Source organism: Castor canadensis, chromosome 12, assembly GCF_047511655.1.
Source record: "Castor canadensis chromosome 12, mCasCan1.hap1v2, whole genome shotgun sequence".
NCBI classification, from domain to species: Eukaryota; Metazoa; Chordata; class Mammalia; order Rodentia; family Castoridae; genus Castor; species Castor canadensis.
The window spans coordinates 74,698,802-74,719,081 of record NC_133397.1 but is presented as its reverse complement, the minus strand read 5'-3'; the positions used below and the strand labels follow the sequence as shown (position 1 = coordinate 74,719,081).

General features: G+C 39.2%; 1 protein-coding gene across 1 annotated transcript in view; it reads right to left on the bottom strand.

The window, feature by feature from the left end:
* Dnah6 (dynein axonemal heavy chain 6) overlaps positions 1 to 20,280 on the bottom strand; it is a 260,955-nt gene that overhangs the window by 59,530 nt on the left and 181,145 nt on the right. Inside the window, exons 51-60 of the mRNA XM_074050092.1 lie at positions 19,368 to 19,603; positions 18,055 to 18,316; positions 15,932 to 16,055; positions 15,223 to 15,419; positions 13,913 to 14,116; positions 13,064 to 13,189; positions 9,584 to 9,748; positions 8,044 to 8,111; positions 4,841 to 5,021; positions 717 to 896 (exon numbers count right to left, since the gene is read on the bottom strand). Of these exons, the coding sequence (XP_073906193.1) occupies positions 717 to 896; positions 4,841 to 5,021; positions 8,044 to 8,111; positions 9,584 to 9,748; positions 13,064 to 13,189; positions 13,913 to 14,116; positions 15,223 to 15,419; positions 15,932 to 16,055; positions 18,055 to 18,316; positions 19,368 to 19,603 (1,743 nt within the window). The remainder of the gene's footprint in view (positions 1 to 716; positions 897 to 4,840; positions 5,022 to 8,043; positions 8,112 to 9,583; positions 9,749 to 13,063; positions 13,190 to 13,912; positions 14,117 to 15,222; positions 15,420 to 15,931; positions 16,056 to 18,054; positions 18,317 to 19,367; positions 19,604 to 20,280) is intronic.

Below are 20,280 nucleotides of genomic sequence, written 5' to 3'. Positions count from 1 at the left end.
GAGATGTGTGCTAATTTACTTCACTACAGTGTCCTTAGGTAGCTCATAATATCATATTGTATGCCTTAAATATATACAATAAAATTTGATTATTTAATTAAAAAATAAAAAAACGTTTTTTTTTTGCAGTACTGGGGATCAAACCCAGGACCTTGTACATGCTAAGCAAGCATTGAGCCACATCTTCATTCCTAAAATTTATTTATTTTTTGATAAAAAAGAACAACATAGCCAGGAGGGGAGGAACTGGTAGGTGGGAAGACCAAGTCGGTGAGAAACAGTGGGGTGGGTTGAAAGGAAGAGGCCACTGGCACTTGGGACCAACTGGAGGCAAATAGGGGAGCCCACTGAGGCCACCTGGTGAGTTTTGTTGTGCATTGGGTGCTGCAAACTTTCTGATCCCTAGAAGTCTTCAGCAAAATGGATATGGCTTACCAAAGCTTTGTAACATGGAATTTGCTTTTGGTAGATACTGCAGTGCTTCTTCAAAGATAATGAGGGATGAAAACATCCCATTCACTAGAGATAAGATGAAATATTTCTTCTTTTTTTTTTGTGGATTTTTAAAAATAATTTTTAAATTTTTTTATTATTATTCATATGTGCATACAATGCTTGGGTCATTTCTCCCCCCTGAAGATGAAATATTTCAAGAGAGTTTAAAGGGAAGCCAAAGAAATGAATCTTACTAACAATAACAGCAGCAACATACTTACCTGCTTAAAATATTTTAGTGAGTACTGATACATAGGATCTATTTCTGAGAGGCTTGCAATGACAAAGTACATCACGGAGCCTTGAGTGGCTACTGGGCGATATTTCTCACGAGCCACGTTGATCATCAGCTCAGTAGACTCTGCTTCTTTCAGCCTTCTTTTAATGGCACTGGAAGTAATCTGAATAAACACACAAGAAGTTCTCAGGGATCTGTTTGAGAAAAAGTATTAATTTTGGAATATATCCAATCAGGTCCGGGAAAGAATTAAGATGGAATGAGTTGGTGATCCTAACAAGGGAGCCCCCAGATACAATGACCAGCTCTCAGGACTCAGTGATCTCCTTCTGACTGGGCAGATCATCCTTCCTTTCACAGTTAGGAAGGGGTGAAGGGAAATGGGCAATTTAAGATGCTCTGAAAAAATTGGAACAGGACTTCTCTTTGAATTACTGCTGAAAAGGAAACACAGCACTCCTAATTACTCCCTAACTTCTTTGTGAGCAGTGCAGGGTACATGAAATGAAGGAAAGGACACCCAGGGAAATGCCTGATAGAGAGGGCAGAGATGGTCCCAAATCCCATCCGTTTTTAAGGAAACCTACAGATAGAAGCTGATGCTTTGTGGGGTTATGAAATTAAGTGAGATGGTGCCATTTTTAACATCTTTGATGCTCTTTTGGATTTCTATATTTTGGGTTTGTGGCTCTGGAGTGCTTTTTGGCTGACGGACTTTCCAAGATTCCCTTCTCTTTGTCACTCAGTCTCTCTATTGCTGCTTGCCTGCCTCATCTTTTCCTCTTTCCCATGCTGTTTTTAAAACTGTGGATATCCCTAGGTTGGGAGATCCTTTGTCTTGAGAAAATCAAAGGGTTTAGGACAGGACTATAAAAAATTCATGGTGGAATCTGGTTTCTTGGTACTGGCTTGATGGAGGGGAGAGCTGATGGGGACGATCAGGCTTTTGTCTCGACTAGCACTTTTCAACAGAAATATAATGTGAGCCACATATAACACCCAAACTTTCAAATTTATTAAAACTAAATCAAAACAAGTAAAATTAATTTCAACAATATATTTTGCTTCGCTCAATATAACCAAATATTGTATCAAGATATAATTGATATGATTACTGATATATCTTACATTTTTAAATCTAAGTCTTTGAAATCTGGTGGTATTTTATACTAACAACTCATCTTAATTCAGATACCACATTCTAAGCAGCCACATTTGCCTAATGGCTACCTACCACATTGAAGAGTGTAAATCTAAACTGTCCACCTCAACCCACAGGAAAAGGAGAGGGAGGATTCAGTGTAGAAGCTGTGCCCAGGAAGGTGCAAACTCTCCCTGTAATGACCCCTTAGGAATGTGTGTGTGTGTGTGTAAAAAACAGCGGAGTTGAGTGGGAACCCCCGATCTTAATACTAGACTCAACTAAAGCTTTCACACAAGTAGGAAAAGGAAGTTGATATGGGAGCAGTTGGGTCCTGGGGACCCACTAGCAAATAATTATTGATTCTTTGCAGAGCACAAAGCCTTGATAATGAGAACCTAAGGTTGAAGAGAAAGGAAAGTGGGCCATTTTCCATTTTTCTGTTAGAGGATGTTAGAACACTCTATACCTCCATTGGGTTTGGCAACTACTTGACATTATGCCCTATTTATGGAGCCTTAGCAGTGGTTAGAGAACACGTATGCTAAAACAGGGATTCTGGGAATTGGAAGGGGTACAAACTATAGGCAGGAAGTGGCAGTGGATCAATCAGTCAGATCTTTACTCTTATAGAAAGGATATCTCTGAGGCAGTGCCTTGAAAACAAGGAAACCAGCTCACAGATAAAGATGGCAGTAAGAGCACATTCATCTGCCTTCATTCCCTACTAAGGCCAGGATAAAAATACATGACAGGGATTTAAAAAGCATTGCAGACCCATGAAAATGGTAGGAATGGTAGGAATAGTAAATAAAATGTTGGGAGCTAGAGAGCAGACAAGAGTAGAAAATGAATTCCTAAACTGGCAAAAGGGGAAAGCCGAAAACTCATCTAATTTATAAAACAGAATCCTCCTCAGAGGCACAGGAATTAGTAGCAATGATCCCTGCTCAAAGTGGGAAGGGTCTGAAGTAAGAATTTTGGGAGACTCCCAGGTTGTCTCTCCCACCACCAGCCAGGAGATTGTCCCTTCTCCACCAGAAAGCTAGAAGTTCCCCCACAGTAGGAAGTAATGGCAGGGCATTTCTTTGGGAAGAGGCCAAGCACAGTTGAGGACTAGGTACCATACTGAAAATAGAGCTATCAGGTGAATGAACGTAAGCTCACCCCTCCTCAGCCTCCTAAACCCTTGCAGCCAGGTCTTTCCCCTCAGGTACTGTTCAGCTATAAGCAGGGTAGAACTACAGTGGGAGATTAAGGAGGGGAAGGTTTTGTGCGTGTGTGTGTGTGTGTGTTAGAGGTATTGATAGTTAATGTGCAACATGAAAAGTGGTTTGCTTCTCTCAAGAAAGCTATAGTATGTGTGTGTGTGAGTGTGTGTGTGTGTGTGTGTGTGTGTGTGTGTGTGTGTGTGTGTAGGGAAGGACCAAAGCAGGAATGATGTTGGACACAACAAACCTTATATAAATGTTTCATTCGTGTACACTTTGTATATAAATCTTCAATAAGAATTAAAAATAAATGGGTTAATAATCAATTGCCCCAAATTAAAAAACCAAAGCAAGGAAGAACAAATGAAAGGAGGATAAAAAGACCAATGAATAAACAAGCAAAAAGAGTGAAAGGAAATGAGAGCCCCAGAATTGTTTGTTTCAATACCAAGTTAGCAGGATATAAAGCAGTAAATCCCCCTTCCCTTTTTTTCTGATGTTGGGGATCAAACTCAGGCCCCTGAACATGGTAGGCAAGCTGTCTACCACTAAACTACATCCACAGCCCAGTAAACCTTTTTTGACATCAATAAAAGGCAAAGAATGGAACATTATGAGCTCCTTGTTTAAGTAATTGGTAAAAATCATTTTCTAGGCTATTCTCCTTGAATACACTTTTTAAATTATGGCTTAATCTGAGAAATAAGTCATTGCAGGATTATATGTTTGATGTAAAGCTTCATCATACTATGGGCTCATTTCTACTAAACAGTTGTGTGCAGACACCACAGCTAACTCTTGGAGAAGGAATATCAAGATGTGCCATTTACAGATTCCCACTGCATAGAACTGAATCATCTATCAAAAGAGGTAAGACATGTAATTGGATAACTGTGACAAAAAGCAAACCGAGACGAGTGCTACATTAGAGGTTTTGATAGGGAGGCATAGACATTCCAAAGAGGAGATTAATTCCACCTCTGAATGAGGTGACAATATGAATGTGTAAGTGTTCTTTCAATTTATAGCTTGTCCCAGTTCTTTGCATTCTTTACTTAAAAATGCAAATGAAGAAGAGATGCGAGCAGTCATCTACAATTTCTATGCTCTTCTTTGGTTGATGAGGAGGCCTGATAGCCAGGCACATTTATGCATGCCTCTGGTAGCCTATAAGTGACCCTCAATCTTGCTTTAAAGTCCTTGCAGGCCTCTCAAAGGCTGAGGCTATAACTTTTGAAGTAACATACTTCGTTTGTTTGTTTTTTTGGGGTACTGGGGTTTGAAGTTAGGGTCTTGTGCTTGCTAAGTAGGCACTTTACCACTTGAGCCACACCCCAAGCCCTTTGTGCTTTGTTTTTTTGAATAAGGTGTCATGTTTATGCCCAGGATAGCCTGGAACTTGATCTTTTTATTTATGCTTCCTGTGAAGTTGGGATGACAGGCACGCACCATCATGCTCAGCTTTTTTTATTTAATTGGTTGTCATGGGGTCTTGTGAACCCTTTGTCCAGGCTGGTCATGAACCATTATTTTCTTGATCTCTGCTTCCTGAGTAGCTAGTATTATAGGCATGAACCACCACACCTGATTGTTTTTTATTTTTTGAAACAGTCTTGTTATGTAGCCCAAGTTGGCCTTGAACTTGGGATCCTCCTACCTCAGTGTCCTGAGTGCTAGGATTACAGGCATCTGCCACTATACCTCACTCCAAGTAACATACTTTCTATGAATAGTAAAAATTTATATTTCACTTACCTTTGACTCCTGGAGAGTATCAATAAGTTCTTCATTGTCCAGAATATTTCCTTCAGATTGAAAAAGCATTCTCAGGATTTTCTCTTCAATACTTTTCAACTGGTTTTTATCAGTGTTGATCCTTACAATGAGTTTGATTCTTTGCTCTTCCAACTCAGGTTTTTCAAGTCGTACTACATCACTAGAACCAAAGTTGGAACACCTGAATTATGGCCCTTTGGTGCCCTAAAGCTATTTCTATGTTTCTTTCCCTGACTGTAATTGTTCTTATTCTGAGAACTACTTAGCTGGGTATTCATGCTGCTCGCTGAACTCAAATGCACAACCCCTTTCTTGTGCTGGGTTATATGGTGGCTATTCACGGAACTATAAGCCAGTTCTGATTCTTAACCTTGTGTTTCAGACGTCTGTACCCTACCACAGTTCCCAGAGTGTCTCCTCATCTCTCAGGGAACCCAGAGTGTCTCCTCATCTCTCAGGGAACCTACTTCCTCTTTCTAATTGTTCAGTTTCTATTTGTAATCCTTGTTTGTGCCAAGCTGAAAATGGTGCCTACAACGTTCTTTTTTATACTGACATGGGAGATTATAAAATCCCACCACCTCTATGAAATACTTCTTTTTTTGAAGTCTTAAAATACAAATTTGTTATTATGTGCATAAATGATGCATAAATCCATTCTTGTAAAAAAGAAAAAATGAATAGAGTAAAAGTCCCTTTTCATCTGCCCGATCTCTAAAACTAATGTCTTCCTAGAGGTAACCATGATTTGACATACATCCTCTTAAAGCACTTTCTATAAATGTATATTTATCTGTGCACAGACATGGAATAAACTCAAAGATATATTGTTAAATAAAAGACACAGCAAAGTAGTATTTACAGTCTGATACCATGTTCTTTTAAAACACTTTTTAATTTTAAAAATTATATGATAGGGTTTATTGTGATATTTTCATACATGTATCTAATGTATTTTGATTATATTCACCCCTCTATTACTTTCTTATCCTCCTCCCCCTAAAAAGTCTGTTTCTGAATTCTATGAATAATATATGTTTTGAGTGACATCTTTATGATCCTGTCTTTCCATCCCAAACATGGCATGTCTTGCCAAATAGTCAGCTTGTCCTCCACAAACCAGGTCTTGACTGAATCTAAATAAAGAGCCTTTCCTTCTGGGTCCTTCCTTTAAAAGTCATGGGAACTTAAGTCTCTCCTCAGTTGTCCTTTCATAATTTGTTCATAGCCCTGTTTGCAGGAACTCATCTTTATTAAGCATCACCCATACCAGGCACCTGTTAAGAGTTTTAAGTGAGTTATCTCTTTTAGCACTTTGAATGCTCCTGTGAGGTGGATACTGTGGTTCCACCCCCAGTAGTGGGTCATTTCCTGAGGTCACATAGCTGTGAGAAACAGAGCTAGGCTTCTATCTGGGGTTGGCTGGCTCCAAAGCGGGCACTATGACTGGTACACAATGATACTTAATATTCGTGATCCATTGATTATTTGTTATGGACATGATGAATTTAGACACCTTAAGGTTATTAAGACTATAAGAAATCACCCCAAATTTAATTTTTTTAAGAACTTTTTTCAGAAAAGAGGAGTTTATTTTTAAAAATAAAGGTGAGTTCAGGAAACAGCTTAGAGAAATATATAAATCAATTTAAGCAAGTTAAGAGTTAAAAGGTACTGAGAAGAAAATCTGCTAGGATGACTTAGAGTTTCTGGAAGAAAGAAGAGAGATGCAAGGAGGTGGGCTGTCTGGGTGGCTTTATGGAATTCCAGGAAACTGAAAAGGGGCCTCATCCTGTCTGCCTATCTGAAGGATTGAAGAGCATGGTTAGCAGTCTCCAGGAAAAGGGAGCTGAAGTGTGGTGTTCAAAATGGTGAGGACCCTGGAGGAAACTGCAATGAGGGCTGCATTTGGGGGAACTCAGCAGAGCAGAACACCTGAAATAGGGGAAGGCTTGTCAGAAGGTGGATTAAGCTATGTCCTCACAGAGGCCACAGACTGTCAGGTCCCTTTTTGTGATGCCATCAGTTGGGTAAAAATAGCATGGAGATTTTGAAGTCCATGACTGATTTCCACAGTGCTTTGTTCTCATGCAGTATGTCTCTTTGTCCCAGGCAGTCTGACAGCTTAGTGACATTGATAAGCTTAGCTATTCATAGGAATAAACTGGTATGTAAAATGCTTAGCCATGCCTTTAGAATACATTCATAAAATACAGTGAAATGCCCTTTAATTGGAAAGAATTTAACCTGGCAGAACCTAAGCAAGTTAGTAGCTGGCAGAATAATTCCTAAGAGAAAAAAGAAAATTGTGTCTTGGTTTAATAGTGATAGCAGGTGCAAGTCAGGATGATCTTGACTTGAACATAAGGTATATATTTTTTTGAATATGTGTCCAAATTATGTTTTCCTTTGGAGTTTAATAAACACACATATATATTCACATATGCATATATGTGTGTGTATGGGGGTTAAATAAAGTCATGTGCTACATAATGAATGACATTTCAATCAATCATTAATATTAAAAATTCATAATCCCATTTTTGGGAAATGGGGATTTAATCACATACAGAATATGCCAATGGAGGATATTCATTTTTGTGAAGTAGGTAAATGTAGACACAATTAAGTACAGTAACAATGTAAAGACCAGTGGAAGTACACAAAGTATATTTGGAGTTCTATTTTTTCACAGATGTGGAGCAGTGAGTTTCTAGGAGCAACAGAAAGACTGACTTCATTCACTTGCTATTGAGGGGAAGAGGGGGTTGGGTGCCAGCTCAGCCCAAATGGTGGGTAGGACTTCAGCTAAATCTCTGATCTCCTTGAGAAGACTTAGGTCAGTTCAGTGGTTGTGAGCACTGTGACAATGGTGAAGAACTTGGGCAGTTACTTTTTCTTTTTCAGTACTGGGGATTGAGCCCCATGTGCCTTGTACATGCTAGATAAGTGCTCTACCACTTGATTCATGCTCCTATTACCCCTCTTTTAAAGGTTTTGTTTTTGAGACAGGGTCTCACTAACTTTGCCTGGACTGGCCTAGAACTCACCATCCTTCTGCCTCGACCTCTGATTGGGTCATGTGAGATGCTTTTACATACTAAAATTTTTTCTTTGTCAAAATGTCTAAACAAAACATTAGGAAAACTATGATCTTCCCCCTGTCCACACTCTCTTTTTACCTTAACAGCTGGTCCTCCAGGCCTGACTTGGTTACAGTAAAATTGATGATGGTAACTTTAATGCATACCTGCATGACAAGCACAGAATACACAGGAATGTGTTAAGTGTAGACAAGTAAATCAAGAAGTGCCTTTTGTTTTTATCAGAACATGGCTCATCCTTTCTTAGGAGGATGTACCTCAAGTCCGACTGTGCACATACTGCCTCCCACACACTCTAAGCAAGATGTGGCTGTCAAATTCTAATATGATTTTCCCTGCCAGTGTGAGTCTTGTTCCCCTCCCCCCAGTTATAGCTGCCTACATGATGTTTTAAGGATAGGTGAGCTAGAAAAAGGTTAGAAGCAATATTTTACAATCGACTGCTTGGGTATGAATCCTTTTACTGGATGCATGGTATTGATAGGTCATTCATCTGTGCCCAAGCTTTAGTTCCTGACATTTAAAAACTGGGATAAAAATAAGTTAGGGTAGTGGTGAAGACTAAATGAGGCAATAAAATTTCTTAGTTGTAATGATTAAGTTAAAGTCACTTGTACATAGTATGTTTTTGTTAAAAAGAAGCTATTGTTGGTAACAGAGTTTTACATATTTTACCTCATCTCACTTGTTTGTAGAAAATCATTACTATACCATCACAATATTCTGACATTACTTGAGTAAATCAATAGCAAGAACCAATAAATAAAGAACATTTGAATGCCATACAGTTAGCATAAATTAATAGTCCTTGAAGTAAGCTTTCTTTCCCTGTTAGAGTTGACTGTTGAGGATCCTAGAGGTGGAATAATTAAGTTAGGGCTAGTCTTGTGTACAACACTCCCTCTCTAAATCTAAATGAATGAGAACCCAAAGATTGCAAGTGGACACACTGGTCACTTTTCCAAGATCTGAAATGGGAACTTGGGAGATGAGCCCTGGCAGTGCTTGTGTAATTAAGCTCCTTGGGACTGACAAGGAAAACCCTGATATAGGCTTTTGATGATGCTTCTCCATAGTAACCAAGAAGTGTGTCAATGTCATTCAGTCCGAACATATCTCTTGAAGAAAGATAGCTATGAGACATTCAATAACTAATTTGGAATAGTATATTCAGGGTTTTTTTTGTTGGTGGTGGCACTGATGTACCAAGCAGAGCCTGCAGAGTAAGTAGTGTGCCTGCAGTTGGAGCAACACTCAGGGCAAGAGGTGGGGGCAAGAAGCCAGGTGTTCTCAGAAAGCATGACGTGTGTGGGGGAGAGGAGTCATAGCTGCCTGGAGGAAGGAGGTGGTGAGAGCACTGGAGGGATGTGCAGTGACTTCAGGCAGGGCCTTGACCTGGAGAGTGAGTGGGCTGGGGTCTGAGTCCCAAACAGCTCACAAGAGGATACTGGAATTAGAATCAGGACTAGCTAGAGGAGAACATGGGAGGGAGGGGGCTGCAGAAGAGAGAGAATGCACAGGTTGGTGTCTGTTCTTTCCAGATGCGAACCCACCAAACTTCAGAGGCTTGTTACATGTAATCCAGTTAGGCTGAGAATTCTACAGTAATAGCCCATACCTCAGGCAGATAGTGGGGATTCGGCATTTTAGATGTCATATAGAACCTAAAGTTCTTGTCATAATCAATGTCTGAGTCTCCAAGGCGAATGAGTAATCGTCCACCACTGATGAATATTTGTTTCAAAAGAATGGGTTCCAGAGCTGGATCCAAGGTTTCTTTGAGCTTAAGGTAGAAATAACACAAAACAGTGCAAACAATAAAGAATTAAAATAGGTGGCATCAACTTGTCAGAATTACTTAAAGGACCTCAAAATTTACTTTGAATGAGCTTTTTTTCAGTACATATATAAATAAATATCTTCACACTATGTCCAACAATGTGTGTTTCCAGTGATTTTTTTTTTAATATATAGTCTAAGGAAGGAAGAGCATACGAAGGCAATATATGCATATTTGCACTAATCTCACACATATTCATCCACATGGGAAATAAACTCAGAAAGGAGAAGCTGGGTGCATTGTGCACTGCCATGCAGGGTGACTCAGCTGTCCCTGAACGAGTGAAGACCTATTTGTTTTTATAGTTGTCCTACATCCTATAGACCAAATCTGACCTTCTGTGACTTGTTTTTATATGACTCTTGAGTGGAGAATGGTTTCTTACCATGTTTTTAAAACCATTATAAAAACAGACACCTCCCCCAACTAAAACAAAATGAAGAATATGCACAAGAAGAGTTGGAGGCCAGAAAACCTAAATAGTTACTATTTGGCTCTTTATAGACAGTTTGTGGGTCCCTCTTCTGCATGATAGCTATGTTTTTTTTTTCTCAAAGTTAATATGATTGTTTGTTTAGAATGTGGGCATGCACACTGTGATATGGCACCCACACATGTAAATTCTTTTTTTTTAATTTTAATTTAATTTAATTTTATTATTCATATGTGCATACAAGGCTTGGGTCATTTCTCCCCCCTGCCCCCATCCCCTCCCTTACCACCCACTCCGCCCCCTCCCTCTCTCCCCTACCCCCTCGATACCCAGCAGAAACTATTTTGCCCTTATTTCTAATTTTGTTGTAGAGAGAGTATAAGCAATAATAGGAAGGAACAAGGGTTTTTGCTGGTTGAGATAAGGATAGCTATATAGGGAGTTGACTCACATTAATTTCCTGTGCGTGTGTGTTACCTTCTAGGTTAATTCTTTTTGATCTAACCTTTTCTCTAGTTCCTGGTCCCCTTTTCCTATTGGCCTCAGTTGCTTTTAAAGTATCTGCTTTAGTTTCTCTGCGTTAAGGGCAACAAATGCTAGCTAATTTTTTAGGTGTCTTACCTATCCTCACCCCTCCCTTGTGTGCTCTCACTTTTATCATGTGCTCAAAGTCCAATCCCATTGTTGTGTTTGCCCTTGATCTAATGTCCACATATAAACAAGAGTTTATGAGATAAGCTTGGTGTGGTGGTTCACACCTGTAATTCTATACTCTGGAAGCAGAAGGCAGGAGGATCTCAAGTTTGAGGCCAGTGTGGGTTACATAGAGAGACCCTGTCTCAAAAAAACCAAGGGGGGAGCTGGGTGCCAGGGGCTCACTCCTGTAATTCTAGCTACTCAGGAAGCAGAGATCAGGAGGATCGCAGTTTGAAGCACCTTCCCTGCCCCAGGAAATAGTTTGCAAGACCCTATCTTGAAAATACCCAACACGAAAATGGACTGGCAAAGTGACTAAAGTGGTAGAGTGCCTGCCTGAGTTCAAACCGCAGTAACACACACACACACACACACACACACACAAAAGGTGGGGGGAAGAGTTTATGAGACAAAATTCACCCTTAACCATGATATGATTTTGTGTTTTAAAAATTCTATTTTATTTCATTAATAAATTCTGATTGAAATAGACTAAATTGATTTCATACCCATGAGTGGGTGGAGATGAAGTCTGAAAATTTTATCCAAACAAATGCAGAAAGCAGCTAGGTGTGCACTGCTCATGACCCCCAAGACCCAGAGAGCCAGGAAGGCCCAGAAAGAGCATCCTATTGCTGGTGGGGGGCCTGACTCGCAAGAGTTAAAGGCTGTCCTGTCCATGGGCAGAACACTGTAGAAGGTCTGTTGTGTAATGCCATGTGAGAGGAAAGTCCCTCAGGACCTCTTATGCCCTAAAGTAAACCTGGATTCAAGAACTCAGCTTGGGGCTAATTACTGTGCTGAAGATTTCCAGAGACCTTTCTCTCCTGTGACATTAGGGTTCAAGGGTGGGCTTTGCTATGTTGGGGAAGCCAAAGCTTGACTGTATCGAGACCCCTTTTGCTCTTCGTGGTTCCAGTGAAGAGTAGGGTAACTCACTGTGGATTTTCTAGGCAGACAAGGCTGCTCAGACAGTTTAACCTCTTTATGCTTTAGTTGTCTCATTGGAAAAATAGAATAAACTTTCGTTTGTGAGGTTGAAGTGAAACTAATGAGTTAAAATACTAAGAACCAAGTCTGGAATGTAGTGAGCACTCAACAAATGTTAGTGAATACTAACATATTAATTATTATTCCTAGTCACTATGCAGGGGTTGCAGCTAAGTTGCTCCCAGTCACTGTGTTTTCTGAGCATCCTGTCTTTGTGCAGAAGCAGAGGTACTTCTAGGCATAGCTCAACAGTTCAACAGCCCATACTTTTGCTCACTCACTCTTCTCTGGTAAAAACAGAATAGTAATAGGGAAATAAAGCATGTTTATTAATCATTCTCTTCTGTGCCCATGGCTTTTTCACATGCTGTTCTTTTTGTCTGGGAAGCCCTTCTCTTCTGGTTCTTTTACATGGCTGAGCTCAGACAGAGGTCTCAGCTTGAATCTCACCTCCTCTAGGTTAGGGTGCTGTCTCTGCACCCTGCTTGTTCCTTCAAAGCCTTTTTCATTCCCTCTCCCTCATTTCATCTTTCTTTGTTTACTGTCCTTGTCCCCAACTAAATCATATGCTAACTGAGGACAAGAACCGCACCTATATTGTTTGTGATCTGTTCTAAAATGTTTGTTGAATGAGAGAACAATGTAAAAAAAAACCCATTCTTGGAGTGATATCTGAAGAAATGGAGCATCATAAGTCAATAATCACTTCCCTCCTCACTTTTAAAACAAAAGTTCATTCTTATTGCTATCACTTAATCTAATTCCAACTTTATACTCAAGTAGAAAATGATGTTTATACCCACTTTCTGACTTAATATCATCACTGTATGTAGCCAGTGGTCCCTGCTGATACTACTGTTTTTAATTTTCTCATGCTTAATGTCCACAATGAAGCCTGTGAATTACAGTGTCAGAAAGTAAAGGCTGTCCCTCCTAACGCCAATACAGTGTCTGAAAGTGAAAATTTCATTCAATGAACAAATTAGTCCTATGAGAGTGTACTGCTGTTTAAGGAGCAAAGCAACTATCCGACCAGGGTAAAAAGGGAGTTTAGCATTGCACAGATGTAGCCGGTATATTATTCCAGATAGGATCTGAAAATTTGGAGTTAACATGAGAAAAGAAAGTAAAAGGCAAACCTCTTCCAGTAAGACAGGTAAACCAAGTCGGATGGAATTTTCAAGTAGTCGCAAGAAATTAGAATCTGTAAGCTTAATGATTTTTAAACCATTTTTGCTTTCCTTGTTTCTTATCCAACGATTTGCCTGTATGAGAAAGTACGGAGAAGGACATTTGTTTTAGAATCTAGTAAGTGACTAAAAAGTAAAAGTTTTAGAATAAAGTTTGCAAATTTTGTTCAATCTAGAAATAGATTGGAGACATAAAAAAAAAAGACAAATAAAATGAGAATCTCCTCTCCCCAACAAAAACACCTTTTAAGAGCAATGTTTGGAATCCTTCCTTTTGTTCAAATTTAAAACAGATGAAGGAAAGAGCCCTCAAGGGAAAAGCCCTTACTTCTGGTATTCTGGTTTGTCTCTCTTGCTTTCACTGTGGCTCCCTCTTCTGGTCCCTATTTAGTTCAACCTGAACCATTAATTTAGGGAGCCAGATACGGGATTCTGTAAATTCCAGACAGGCTTGCCCTGAATCCACCATTCCCTGACTTCATTCTGACTCCTCAGACCTTTAAGGAGAAAGGACTATGTACCGATGAATTTCTGTCCCCACATAAAATAGAAAACTAATGGTAAAACTAATAGAAAATCAGTCAAAATCAACTATAGAGAGCATTTAAATATGCCCCTTCTTATTTTCTATAGCCACAAAATGACAGACTCAGACCAGAAGGCTTCTAAACTGTCTTCTAGGTCTAAATCTCCACAATCTTACACTTATGTTAACGTCTACTTTATAATTTTTAACAGGCAGATCAGAATTAAGCAGAGCTAATTAGCTATTCTTTATTGCAAGCATTTGTTACACACCTGATCTTGGGGATCAATCATCAAAGGCCACCGTCTCCCCTGAGTAACCAAAATGCCATTTTCTGTTGAAATCGTGTCACGGGGCAGCCCGTCAGCATTCCACTGCCTTATTTCATAGGGATCTCCAAGAATGTTAATGAGACTGAAGGAAGGATCAATTGGGATCTCCAGAGACTGGCAGTACGCGATCCAGCACTCTATAAGCTGTACAAGGAGGAAAACTTACATGTACAGAGTCAAGAACGCTTAGTGAGTGAGGACACACACAAAATACGGTGAGTAACAGGAAACTAGGAACTGAAACAGCTATGCCCTATCAGTCTCCAGGGGAGTCCTGGCATCAGAGCATGGAGCACAAGAAGTGAACTAAAAGTCAGGATATCTAGTGCTAAAATTATGCCATTAACTATGACTGTGGGAGCATGTCACTCCTCCTGTCTGGACCTTAATTTTCTCATGTGAAAATGATTGGGCTGTCACAGTGATTTGACAACATATGTATATTGCCCTTCTTGGGAGAGTCTGGAAGCATGTGGTGAAGTCCGGGGTTATCGCAACGACTGTGGGTGCTACTGACAATCAGTAGATAGGGGACAGGGATGTTGTTTCTTACTTTCCTCCATGAGGACTGCAGTTGTGCACAACAGAGAACTGTTTGCCTCCCCTCCTCCTTCCACTGAAAGGTCTGATTGGCCCAGTGAGAAGCATGGCTGAACTGGGTAACTCCTGAGCTTCGGCAGAGTCTAGACTATACCAAGTTTCATAACTCAAGGATGAGGGAAAGACATTTTTTAGGAAGTCTTTTAATCAAAATGAGTATAAAACCCTAGTTTTCTGGAAAATACATGTAGATGGAACTTTTATTCTCTTACAAATGAGTTTTATTTTTTAAATTGAAGATGAAAGCTCTAGAAACTACATATTCATCCCATGTTCTGCTCCTTTTCATTCTCCAGTCCTCTGTAGCAGTCACACCACCTCAGGACATTTCATCCTGGCTGATTTTATATGCCACTTCTGTAGGGGTCTCACTGTCTTTCCTTCCCCCAGGTTCTTGTGCTATGGGACTGACAAATAGCTTTCTAAGGCAGGAGAAAGAAAGAAAAGAACATGTTAAGGAAAGTCTAAGGGTAGACCATCACTGGCCAATGGAAGAGGTGGAAGGCTGGGGAATATATACTTAATACATACACAAATTTCCACTGGTGAACTGTGGAAAGCCTCCATTTGAACTCAGGACAATGAAAACCCCCTACAGTTTCTTTTCATCTGCTTCTTACCACTTTTTACAGAATAACAGATTTTCTTACCGATTGCCTGTACTGGGCTGTGAAAGCCCCATAATAAGCCACACAAGCTGCTCCTATGAATACATTCCCGATGATGTTGGCTATCTCTTCCTCAGATTTCTGTATGCTTTCTTCCCATCGAACCTGCTCATCTCCTAATGCAGCTGTCAGTTTACCAGCACGAATGAGGCGTGCATTTGTCAAGGCCATATTCTTTGCTAGACAATTTTAAGAACATGAGGTTATGTTACTCAGCATTTTCCTAAAATATTACAAATTTATTCACCTGCTTTGGTTTGTAGCAGAATTAGAATTATTTAGCCAATGATATCAATATATCTTTATGAAACTTCACACCAATTCAATGTTATTTTCTGTTTTAGAACCAAGTCTAGGTTTGACTCTTCCATGCCAAATGCTATTTTTGATGCTCCATCACTTTGGCTGAAAATAGTGTTCTCTGTGGCTCTGTGGTATGTATTTCCTAGATCAAATTCATCTGTTGTTTTGACTTATAAATGGAACAAGTCAACAAACCTTAATCAGATATAGGATGTTGAATATATACAATGCAGTTCTTCCCATTTGATACTAGAAGGCTAATGGAGGATGTCCAATGGAAAGATGTCCTACATGTTAGATGAAAGCTGAGATCTGACTGCCTGAAAATTCTTCCTACTTTGGAGAATTAGGCTTTTCCTGATGAATGCAAATTCTATGAGTTACTTACCTAAACTTTCTTTTTCATTCACACTTCTGTCATATTCATCTTGTAAAGCCTGTATTTGATTTTCCACTTGTCTTAGTAATGCTTGTTTTTCTTTCAGGGTAGCCAGTGTAATATCAAGTTCAGCCTAGTAAAATCAATCAAATATTTAAGAATAGGCCCCCCAGAAAAAGGAACCCTCCTACACTGTTGGTGGGAATGTAAACTAGCACAACCACTCTGGAAAAAAATTTGGAGGCTACTTAAAAAGCTAGACATTGATTTACCATTTGATCCAGCAACACCACTCTTGGGGATATACCCAAAAGACTGTGACACAGGTTACTCCAGAGGCACCTGCACACCCATGTTTATTGCGGCACTATTCACAATAGCCAAGTTATAGAAACAGCCAAGATGCCCCACCACTGACGAATGGATTAAGAAAATGTGGTATCTATACACAATGGAATTTTATGCAGCCATGAAGAAGAACGAAATGTTATCATTCGCTGGTAAATGGATGGAATTGGAGAACATCATTCTGAGTGAGGTTAGCCTGGCCCAAAAGACCAAAAATCATATGTTCTCCCTCATATGTGGACATTAGATCAAGGGCAAACACAACAAGGGGATTGGACTTTGAGCACATGATAAAAGCGAGAGCACACAAGGGAGGGGTGAGGATAGGTAAGACACCTAAAAAATTAGCTAGCATTTGTTGCCCTTAACGCAGAGAAACTAAAGCAGATACCTTAAAAGCAACAGAGGTCAATCGGAAAAGGGGACCAGGAACTAGAGAAAAAGTTAGATCAAAAAGAATTAACCTAGAAGGTAACACACATGCACAGGAAATTAATGTGAGTCAACTCCCTGTATAGCTATCCTTATCTCAACCAGCAAAACCCCTTATTCCTTCCTATTATTGCTTATACTCTCTCTACAACAAAATTAGAAATAAGGGCAAAATAGTTTCTGCTGGGTATCGAGGGGGTAGGGGGGAGAGGGAGGGGGCGGAGTGGGTGGTAAGGGAGGGGGTGGGGGCAGGGGGGAGAAATGACCCAAGCCCTGTATGCACATATGAATAATAATAAAAAAAAGAATAGGCCCTCCCAAAAGGTTGGATTTGTTTACTTATAATAGTGATTTAAAAATGTGATTTATATTCTCGTTTACAAAAAGATATAATATTAAAGTTAAAATATATATGGTAGAGTAAAATATAAGCACAGAAGCAAACAAAACAAAAAATAAATCATCTGTGTAGCAAGTGCAAGGCCCTGAATTCAAATCCCAGTACTGACAAAAAAATCCAAAAAAAATAACTTGTAGTAGCATATGTACCAAGCAGTTGAGATAAATTAGTTGCTACCATGGATTAATTTTAAATATTAAATATGTGTGCCATAGTAGAAACTAATTTTTCCTAACTAATTTTTCTATATCAGGGATCTGAAAACACATCTAGTCTGCTGATTTTTTTGTACATTCTGTGAGCGAAGAATGGTTTTTATATTTGTAATGATTGGAAAAAATCAAAAGAAGTATACTTGGCTGTATTCCAATGCTTATCCACTTATGTATTGTCGTGGCTACTTTTGTCGGGGCAGCCACAGAGCTGAGCACTTGCAACAGATACCATGTAGCTCACAATGCTTAACATAGTTACTCTCTGGATCTTTATAGACAAATGTTACTTATCCTTGCTCTACACCTGCAGTTCTTTTGGGAACCTGTTCCACCAAGTAAACATTCTTTGTTCTTATGTAGACTGAGGACCTCATGTCTGATTGTTGGTTATGCTGACTTTCACACCTTAGATAGCACATAAGGTGTTGGGAACATTTAGCAAATGGAGACCTAGACCATGCAATGCTAGAGCTAACAGACAATTAAAAGTAGCAGACATGACTCCCTTTTGTCAGGTGAATATACTAAGGATTCATTTTCCTTTTATGTGGGAAGAATTCTGATTCTAGAGGAAATTTTTGAAAAAACTTTGCCTACTGTTTTTAAAACAAAAGCTAATTTTCAAGAACATTGTCACTATCTGTATTGCATAGGACCCCAGTGGAATTATACAAAGAGAGTGAATGATTGGGGATCATGACCTCTAATTCTATAAAATATCACACTGGGTAATGTACCTGTGCAGCACGGAGTTTTTGTCTCTTTGGTTCAACTTCCTTGACTACCCGAGAGTACAAATCCATCGCTCTTACCCACATGCACATGGATTTACATGCTTTGGACACTTTCTCTACTTTTTCAGGCAGAAAATCAGGATTATTAATATACTTTTGAAGCTTTGCCAATATCTGAGGCTTTATGTTTTCCTTATCATATTCTAAAAGCCTTCTTAGAAAGTTAGAGTCCCCAAGAAGTTGCTTTGCCGTTGGCCAATCAGGCCTGAAAGACAGACATGACAAGTTAGTAGCATTGAAATAAAGTAATATAAGAACAAAAGAGATGTATTCCTCAGAGAACATTATAATATTATCCCAATAGGCTAGTAGCTTTAATCTTAGTACTGTAATACCCATAATTGGTAACTTTGGGCACACAATTAAGTCACAGGGAGAAAGGTAATTAGATGATTAAGGCTCCATACAACCTAGATTTGGTAGACAAAGAATTATAAAATAACAGAGTTGTTTTATTTGAAAAATGCTGTAGGTACTCACATTTTATCTTCTTTGCCTTGGTTTTGACCTTTAAGCTCTGTTGCTGTGATACCACAAAAACTGTCTTCTAGCATCTTTTGGTCAAGTTTGCTCTTTGAACTTTGGTCATATTGCTACTATAAAAATCTGATTAGGTAAAAAAATTTCCAATGGTTCTCAGTCACCTCTGCTCATGGGGACTCTTCTATCTGTGCCATGCAGAGACCGCCCCCCCCACCTCTGGTCCTACTGTGCTGCCAGCCTGAGGGTGAGTGGGGATACCTGGCAGTGGAGGGGTACTCCAGGCCCTTTTCTTGGTTTTACATAGAAGATTCATTTTAACATATTTTTTATTGAAAAAAATTGTATTGTTAAAGTTTGAAAGCTACATGTTTTCAAGATGAAATATGAACTGCTTGGTGTGTAGCATATGAGGTCTTTCATGATATAATCACTGCCCTTCTGCTCAGTTCCATCCCATCCCAAAGTATCACAGGTCCCCACATTCTCCCCACAGTCCCAATCTCCAGCTAAGCATCATCTCCAGAAATGTGTCACACCTCCCCACTAGACTACCTGCAGCCTGTGGGAAAAAGATTTATCTCTGTATCTCTCATAATCTAGCACAAAGTAGATGTTGAAAAAATGCTTGTTGAGTCTATCTGTTAAATGACCCATCAACAGAATCAGTGGGTTAGAAAAGAAAAGAAATAGACATCTATGAAAATATGAAAATGGAGAAAAACAGCAAAAAATTCTCACCAGATATTCTGTAATAATGATTCTGAATTACTTACTTGGCATTCAAGAGAATGGAGATTGCTTCCATTACAGTCATGACCAAATCTGGGGGCTTTGTAAACACTCTGATTTCAGATATATCTGCCTTATCCAAGGAATCCAGGGCTTTATTAGCAGCTTCAAGGGCAGGTAGTGCTTCTTCAAGATCTCTTTGAGCATCGTCAGCTATTGCTTGGGTTTCTTCAGCTTTCACTTTTGCTGTCGCTTCGTCTTCTTGTACAACACTACGGACCTAATAATTGAAACAAGACTGCTTGAGTGTTCTCATTACAGGTTAAGCAGCTTTAGTTTTCAAATCCCAAATCTGAAAGCTTTTCAGTGCCAACATGATTCCACAAGTGGAAAATTCTACCCCGACCTCTTGTAATAGGTCATAGTCAAACCACAGGCACACTAAAAATATTGTATAAAATTACCTTCAGCCCATTTGTATAAGGTGTATATGAAATATAAATGAATTTTGTGTCCAAAGTATCTCATTATATATATGCAAATATTCCAAAATTTGGAAAAATCCAAAATCCAAAATACTTCTGGTCTCAAGCATCTTGAATAAGGAATATTCAACTTGTATTTGAAGTGCAATGTTTTAAAACAAAGCCAATAAAAATGAGTAGTGTTTGCCCTTTGGATTAGACCAATGATGAAAGGCATTAGCTAGATTATATTTTATGCTCTTCCTTTGTCCATCTCATGGCATGTTGACAATATTGTATCAATGGCATTATTATAACAAGCCATTTCTTCTTAGGAGAGGAATAGCTGCTTTATATTTATAGGTAGTTTTTTCACAATTCTTTCTGTCCCATTCACTGAGTTGCACCAATTCTGTGGGACAGACCAGGTGAATTTAGTAAAGAGATTGTATACAATTTAAAAACAATGCTAAACCAGGTATCATGATACACA